The sequence below is a fragment of the Mandrillus leucophaeus genome, unplaced genomic scaffold, assembly GCF_000951045.1.
Source record: "Mandrillus leucophaeus isolate KB7577 unplaced genomic scaffold, Mleu.le_1.0 Scaffold5, whole genome shotgun sequence".
Taxonomy (NCBI): Eukaryota; Metazoa; Chordata; class Mammalia; order Primates; family Cercopithecidae; genus Mandrillus; species Mandrillus leucophaeus.
This window is the reverse complement of record NW_012105364.1, coordinates 296274-305097: the sequence shown is the minus strand read 5'-3', so window position 1 is coordinate 305097 and position 8824 is coordinate 296274. Positions and strand designations below refer to the sequence as shown.

Here is an 8824-nt window from a genome sequence, read left to right as displayed (position 1 = left end):
GTACAGACTCTCAGCCCCCATTTTGGGCTGTAACAGAATAAATAAACATTTCTACATTAACCCTTCATGTTCATCCTCATCTACAGATATGGCATTCACATACTCTGCCAGATATTCTTACTATTACAAATGTACCCCCCCAATATCAATACATATAAGAATGTATAACAAAATACATGCTGTGCAGATATAAATACTCTGTAAAAATCCACAAAAACATCCAGAGGCCCCAAAGAATAGAGGCATAAGCAGATACAAGATCATAGGTCTTTCTTGGCAGAAAACACTGCAAGTGAAGAAACGGGAGTGAAGAAAGTGGGGGAAGGAGTTCGGAAGTGAAATAGAGGAAAGGTGCTCAGGAGATGACTGCGAGATATTTGTTAGAATCCTTGAAAAACATCACGCCCTCTTTCCAGAAGAAAAGAGGTTTACTCTGGGTGGCACAGACATTTCAGCTTTCATGGTCTTCCTCTGGAGCACTGACCAAATCAAAATACTGCAGCATTTCACTGTGGTTAACTGGATGGAAAGGAGGAAAAAACTAAAAACAAAGTATTTGGATTTGTCTAAATACTTTAGAACTTGATGTAAATGTATCAAGTACATTACAGTTGTTTTAGTTGGATGAAAAAGAAAACAATAAAAAATAAACTAATAAACATGGAGAAGATAACATGTTTCTAATATGACAATAGAGTTTTGGCCAAAGATATGCAGACATTAAGCTAATACAGTTCAAATAGCCACCATCTTCTGTTACCTTATCTGTTATACTGTCAAGTTATTCAGCAGGCAGACAGGTGCACACACACATACATCGTATTTTCTGGCTAGTGTCCTTTGCTATTTGATTTTTGCTCTAGCATAGAGTTTTGGATGTCTTAAAGACTAAACTCTTTTAAACAAACTATATCCTCATCTCTGAAGCATAAAATTACATGGTCTTGACCCGGAGAAAGAGGAGAGACATTTAATAGACATTTCTCTTCCAGTTAGGTAGGAGTCTGATCTTCAAAATAGTTTATTTGTCCTTTTAATAAAGGTTGAAAAAATGTCCATCCTGGATTGAAAAATCAGTTAACCAAGGGGAACGTTTTTTTTTTAAGAGTAGTTTTAAGAAGTATTAACTGGTGTCCATTAGACATATTTCCTTACATTCAGCTGCTAGAGAAAAACCAGTTCCCAGGGGATTTGGGGCTTTCCGCTTCTATATGTGGTCATCTTGTACGAGTGTTCTAACCTATTCTGTGCCCAGGCATGGCCTCCTATTCATAAGACTGGCTGAAGTATTCACATTGAGATGAACACACATGCTCTAAGACCAGATGCTAAAACCTAATGGGCCCAAGTGCTGTCTGCGCACATCAACACATACCCAATAATGAAAACCCGTAATGTTTTCATCAGCATAAAATGGGTGTTATTATGTATGTGAGGCTGCATCCTATTAAGAGTTCAGAGACTCCAGATATGTGGTAATCAAGTCGCCTCTAGGGACAGGTTCTTCTATTAGGTGATAAGAAAAAAGTAGCTTTTGTTGCTTTTAAGAAGTTATATAACACTTGGATATTTCTAGCACCGTCAATTCTGAGGAAGTCTACATATTTCAAAGCAAGTGGCTTTTGATCCTATGAATGGGTTCACTTCTAACTGAGCATCTTTCAGAGGAGCCCATTACTGGCTCTAGAACACTGTCAATGTCCAGAGCAACACATTATTACTCTGTAAACTCAGTGATTTAGGTGGAGAAATAATATCCACATTTTAAGTAACAAAAACCCGAGGCAGCTTAAATGACTTCTCCAAGCGACCTGGTGACTCTAGGACATTTATTTCCACTGCTGTAGCTCAAATCCATCAGAGAATAGCTCTGGACAGTGGAATAAACATACCACACCATGGAATGAGCCCAGGAGACCTGGAGAGCCACGTCTCAGTTTAAGAACACAATGTGCACACCACAAACACACACACACACACACACACACACACACAGTCTTTGTCTATAGGCAAAAGGAGAAGTGGCCAGCGAGTTCAGCTGCTTACAGGGGAGCATGTACTGGTATGTAAGGTCCGAGCTAAGTAAAGAAAGGGGATGTGAAAGCGCAGCCACTTCCGTGCCCTTTGATCACACACAGACTACAAAAAGTACACACAAGCTACGCATATTACAGCGACAGCGTTCCTCCTACTCAAGACTGTCCCGTGAGAGGAAAACTGGACCTCTGAAATGATTAGCAAAGACAGGCATGTTTCCACATCCAATAAAGCACATCGAACCATCCTCAATACCCATCGAGAATGGTAAGATACCTTATAGGGCAATAAAATAACAACTTTCAATTGTAGTTGAGGTTTGACCTGATTTACACATCACACACTACATATCTCCATCTATGCATTCCCCTGACTGGTCGTGACTCTATCAGAGTCATCAGGCAGAGGGGAATCTCCTGGTGGTGAAGCTTTATCCTCCCACTGGAGACCTACCCTTCTGCCCTGTGAGTGCCCGGTTGGGCCAACAGGGGCAGCCATGGCTCTTGCGGTGCTGGGCAGGGCCATCCTGCTGTCACCACTGTGGCCTAGGTAATGGGCTTCAGGGGTGCCCAGTCCATAACAACTTTTCTTTCTTTTTGAGATACAATCTCACTCTGACACCCAGGCAGGAGTGCAGTAGCAAGACCTCAGCTCACTGCAACCTTCATCTCCCGGGTTCAAGTGATTCTCCTGCCTCAGCTTCCCAAGTAGCTGGGATTACAGGTATGCGCCACCACACCCAGCTAATTTTTGTATTTTTAGTAGAGTTGGGGTTTCACCATGTTGGCCAGATTGGTCTTGAACTCCTGACCTCAAGTGATACGCCCATCTCAGCCTCCCAAAGGGCTGGGATTACAGGCATGAGCCACCGTGCCTGGCACAACCTTTCTTTGTTATGAACACTGTGTCTGCTGTGAGATATGCTGCAGGGCTGCCCTAACCACAGAAAGCAACGGATAGAAGCATCTGACTTTTGCATAGGGAAAAAAAAAAAAGCAAAATCTGGGAAAGAGGAGTCCCACTAGTGTTGCTCCGGTGTCACTGGGAAGCAGCTCAAGGGAACATCTGTTTCCTTCTCAAAACGCGGGAGGAAGTCCAGCCCCGCAGTTACCGGTGTCTCAGTTTACTTGGCCACTCCTGGTGATGGTGGTGCCTGCAGCGTCTGACTGACAGTGAGGTGCTGCTGAGGAAGGAAAAGGTGATGGGAGACAAAAGGGATAAGGCCACAGGATGACAATGACTGCTGTGGCAGAGATGCATTAGAACAGCAACAGAAGGGACAATGTTTTCCAAGACCATGGATAGTCAGCCAGTAGTTCATGGAGGCTCAGAATTCAATAAACAAGAATAATACTGAATATTTTGGTAAACAAAACAAATAAATGAATGGGCTGTTCAATAGTCCAGAACTGTTCTTTTTTCTATTTTAGGGCTGAGGGGTTTCTATTCAGTCTACACGTGTCAGTATGAGCAATGTGAGAAGTCCCCTCCTCCTGAAGATTTCCTGTTGCATGGCTGGCTCAGCACGGCGGGTAGCTCGGCATTAACAAAAGCGAAACGGTGGTCCCTCCCTCACGACGACACTGGTCTACGTACTCCAGGCAGGTCTCAGTTCTTCTTGTTGTCCTTCTGAGGCTCACTTTTTGTGGTCCCTAGGTTGTTCCACACCTCTGTGTACATTAAGGTCCCAATGAAGACAAACAGGGTGCCCAGCCAGTGCCACAGGGTGAAGGGGTTCTGGAAGTACAAGATGGAAAAGATGAGGCTCACAAATTTGCGTAGGGTCACGACGAGCGTGACAGTGAGGGAGGCGCATTCCGTGGTGAGGATGAACACACCCCGGATGCACACGTACCTGGAGGAGTGGAGTCAAGGTAGTTTTCTGTAGACTATACTTGGGGGATCAGTGGGAGAACCTTCTAGCATGGTCCCTGGCTTAACTTCTCATATTCTAAGAAAACATGAAGTTCTGCTATGGCAGCTATGAGGCTCCTCCTGGGGAGAACCTGCAGAACAGCTGTCCTGCCATTCCATTTATGGGTACCAATTCGAAACCGCCTGAAAAACTGCCAATTATTCTTATGTCGGAGTCTTCCTATGGTTACAATGACAGGCACCTACAAGGTAATGACAGAGGGTGACACTCTCGGTAAGGGTGATCCCATTCACCTTTATTTATCTTGCCTCCAGCCCTTCTAAACTCTCCTCCAGAAAGGGACTCTATGACAAACCAAGGAGCTGACTTCAGAGGAATGAGGTCAACTGTGATTCGTTTTACTACTTCAAAGACATAATTATTTTCATAATGAATATAAGATCATTCGAAATAACTATTTTAAAAAATGAAAGCTATTTTGAAATTTCTTTTTTTTTTTTTTTTTGAGACAGGGTCTTGTTCTGTTACCCAGGCTGGAGTGCAGTGGAGTGATCAAGTTTACTGCAGCCTCGATCTCCTGGACTTGAGTGATCCTCCCACCTCAGCCTCTTAATTTGAAATTTCTTTCAGGACTTTGCAGCAGCTTGTGATCACTGGAAATACCTTAGGACACCAAAAAATCACAGGTAGAAATCACAGATGATTCAAGCTATACAGTTTTTTGTTTTTTGAGATGGAGTCTCGCTCTGTCACCCAGGCTGGAGTGCAATGGCATGATCTCAGCTCACTGCAACCTCCATCTCTCAGGTTCAAGCGATTCTCCTGTCTCAGCCTATGGAGTAGCTGGGATTACAAGCACCCATCATCATGCCTGGCTAACTTTTGTATTTTCGTAGAGATGGGGTTTCACCATGTTGGTCAGGCTGGTCTCAAACTGCTGACCTCAAGTGATCTGCCCGCCTCGGCCTCTTAAAGTCCTAGGATTACAGGCATGAGCCACTGCACCCGCCACTATCAATCAATGGACTCCTCTGCTTCCACTCAGGGCATTTCCTCCCGCTGCCCTGTGCCTTACTGACCTACTGCACCACTAGTACCTCTTCTGCCCTCTACAAGGAGTTCCCTGAATGGGTCTCTGTCTCCAGCTTGCTGCAGAATAAATCCAGCGAAAATCAGATTCAAGTCAACACACTGTTGGAAGACAAGAATGATCATTCCTATGCCAAAAGAACCTGAAGATGACATAAAGGTGACGGCAGAGTCCAAAGGATACTGAGTGATGATGTTCATGAGGAGGTAGAACCACATGATGGGCAGGGTCACTCCGATGCCTGGAATTTCATATAACTCTGTAGAGGTTACAAGAGGATATAGCCACATCACTTTTTCGCAGCTGAATTTTTCATAGTTTGAACAGGGTAATACAGACTGAACATAATAGGAACAGCAACATTGTCTTCCTTGCAAATAGAATTGGACCACACATCACTTTACTCGCCTTGACTCCAGTCTATAGCAGCCACTAAAGTCATTAAATTGGTTTCTTAAAACAAATAGTCATTTTAATTTTTAAGGAAATGCTTTACCATTTGCCTGACTAGTACCTCACTTTACAAAGAAAGACTGTGAAGCACAGAAAAGTTGAGAATGATAAAATGATACAGACAGCCTTAACTACTCAACACGAGAGGAATGGCGGCTAGTAACTAAATACCGTTTGGAAATATGTTCAATCACACTAGTAATTACAGAATTCCAAAGTAAATGAGACCGTACCATTTTATAGCTACAAAATTAGCAATTCAATATTTATGTATTTATTTTTCAGACAGAGTCTCACTCTGTCACCCAGGCTGGAGTGCAGTGGCGTGATCTCAGCTCACTGCAACCTCTGCCAGGTTCAAGTGATTCTTGTGCCTCAGCCTCCCAAGTAGCTGGGACTACAGGCGCACAACAGCACACCTGGCTAATTTTTGTATTTTTAGTAGAGATAGGGTTTCGCCATGTTGGCCAGGCGGGTCTTGAACTCCTGACTTCAGGTGATTTGCCTGCCTTGGCCTCCCAAAGTGCTGGGATTACAGGCTTGAGCCACTGTGCCTAGCCAATTCAAAATTTATAAATAATATCTTAATCCGGCAAGTTGGTGATGGAACTGGCAGCCACAGGTTGGTGGCAGTATAACTTGGTTTCATTCTTCAAAAAATGAATTTCATAATCCTTATTAAGGGTCTATGAAACTATTCATACCCATCCTTCAGAATTCATCCTAGTTAATTCCAAGGAAGAAAAAGGTCCTGCACTCATTAAAGTACTACACATAATGAAGAATAACTCTGAATCAAAATCAATCAAATGTCCAATGATGGTGCAATGGCTACATAAACAAAGGTACTTTCATTAGAGGAGGCATTGTACGTTTGATAAACATGAAAATCGCAGCGATTACATAGCCACATAAAACTCAGAAAAAAAGTAAAAAACAAATATAAAATTATATTCACCCAAGGATTACAGCTATGTAAGAATCTCTGTAAATAGACATGGTCTAGAAGAAAACCAATAAAAATAAAATTAGCAGATGTGTAGGTTGATGGAACAGTGAATAACTTTAAATATATTCTTATGTTAGTTTTAGGCCAGGAGTAGTGGCTCATGCCTGTAATCCTAGCACTTTGGGAGGCCAAAGCAGGAGGATCCCTTTGGCCCAGGAGTTCGAGACCAATCTGGGCAATACGGAGGTCCTGTCTCTCTTAAAAGACAGACACACACACACACACACACATACTCACTCTTATGTTAGCTTTAATACAATGACACTTGCACAGTAAATTTGTGGGAGGAAATAAAATATCTAAGATGAAAGAGAATAAAGACATAGAAATCCTCAACGGGTCAGTTTTTTTGTATTACTAAATTGTTTTCAGGTTTTGAATTATACAGCATAATTTAAGAAATGCTGATACAATGATGCTGAGATCTGGTAAGAAAATAAACATCAATTTTCTTTCACCAATAAAATGTCTCATGTATATATACACACACACACATAAAGACTAAGTTTTGGAACTTGGTTCTGGATCAGTGGGCAATGCCAATAATCTGGTATTCTATTGTCTTTGATATACTTAGCAAATATTGAAATGAAAAGGAAGTTAACAAACGTGATTACTTTTTAATAACTTCAGAGATACACTGAATCTCTGAAGGAAAGACAATGAATATCACTTATTTTGATGGACATTTAGCTCTCTTGGAAAATTCATGGATCTCAGACACTTAATCTCAAGAAAAGCAAGAGAAGGAAAATGTATCTTTAACTTGGAAATGATTCTGAAGAAGTTGAAGGCAGATTCTGTAAAACATTTTATCATAAATGCCTAGCCCTGTGATTTTTAGGAGCATTCTAACAACTAAATCAATCACATGGAATTTGACATTTTTATTTCAATAGCTGTTTGCTGCGTGGGATTTCTCAGAGATCTTAAAAACTGTTGTGTTAATATGAAGAAATGATTATTTGAGTAATTCAGAGCCTTACAAACTTTCTTACACACTACCTTCACATTTTTTGGGGGTAGGGCAAATGGGAGAGGCAACACTATAAATGCAGAGAATAGTCATAACTTCACGATTCATGCTGAGATAGCAAACAAATGTTTACTGAGCACCTACTGTCATTCCACAAAATGCACTTAAGCATTTGAGGTGTGTGCAACATAAAAGCTTGATTTTAAAAATGTTTATTTGTTCCTTGTGTGTTCACTGTCTATATAATGCTGTTAGTAGATAATCAGATCATATAAGTGATCCCTTTCAAGTTAACTGACAATCTATAGCTAATTTATTGACTGGCCATTTAAAAAAGTGACAGCTAACTCACACTAGAAGCTTGAAACTAATTTTGCTTATTCATCTGCTGCCTATCTCATGTGTAACTAGGAGAAAAACCTTGTCATCATGGAGCTCCCCTCTTGCTCTGCTCCACGGTAGCTTGGGATGGATCTGTGAGCAGCTCTGCCTTTCAAGACAGAGAAGGATAAACAGCAGTTGAGAGAGCTGGACGGCTGCCCAACTTTGCAGGGTTCCAGTCTCTGCAGTGTGCTATAAGTATTCATTTGCATTCTCAAAACATGAAACATTTCACATTCAAATGCAAACACACAAATATCAAAGCAAAATAGAAAACTCAAAAACATTCTTTTACTTCATTTGTAAATAATTGAGAAACTCCTCTGAAAGCTTTTGCTGCTGCAATGACTGGAAAGTGGAATGGAGACATTTTTGAAAGGAACACATGATTTGAATAGGATCATGAAAAAGGCCGTGGTCAAGTCAAGAGTAAAACTGAGACTCTGCCTCAGAAACTGTCAGGTAATTCTACTGTCTAACCCCAAACTCACCAGACTTATTGAATAGAACTGCATGGTCATAAATATCAGAAGCCAAGAAGATGAAACCGGGAAGTGGAAGGGCGTGCTGTGGAAAGAAATTGGTCACATAAGTGTAAGTGCAAAAACATTATAGAATAATTAGAGTAGCTTTACAATGATTAAAAGTTGTAAAGGTTGTTTGACAGCAATATAAAGAAAAGCAAGTTAGACTTAAATGTATACGGTGCTTCTTGACTACTTCACATTGTATGGCAGGATATCAACTCCCAAATTATGGTTCTTGCCCTTATAGGGTCTGAGGGCCATCACAGACAAAGCAAACAAGGGAGCCAGCATCCTTTCCTCAACAACAGGGAATGGAGAAATTTAAACATACAGTCATTCTGCACAAAAGAACTTGCTAAATATGCAGACACAATTCAATTTGCTTTGATTGATTGTGTCATCTCATGCAGTGAACTGTGACTCAGAACCCACCAGAGCATCCCATCAAAACCGCTTCAGTCTGTGGGTCTTACAG

The 8824-nt window shown here is 41.3% G+C and overlaps 1 protein-coding gene across 1 annotated transcript in view; it reads right to left on the bottom strand.

Annotated features, from left to right (window-relative positions):
• Nucleotides 1-182: 182 nt before the first annotated feature.
• SLC35B4 (solute carrier family 35 (UDP-xylose/UDP-N-acetylglucosamine transporter), member B4) overlaps nt 183-8824 on the bottom strand; it is a 26028-nt gene continuing 17386 nt past the window's right edge. The window contains exons 8-10 of the mRNA XM_011995825.1: nt 8314-8389; nt 5187-5262; nt 183-3892 (exon numbers count right to left, since the gene is read on the bottom strand). Coding sequence (XP_011851215.1) covers nt 3646-3892; nt 5187-5262; nt 8314-8389 — 399 coding nt within the window. The 3' untranslated portion in view covers nt 183-3645. The remainder of the gene's footprint in view (nt 3893-5186; nt 5263-8313; nt 8390-8824) is intronic.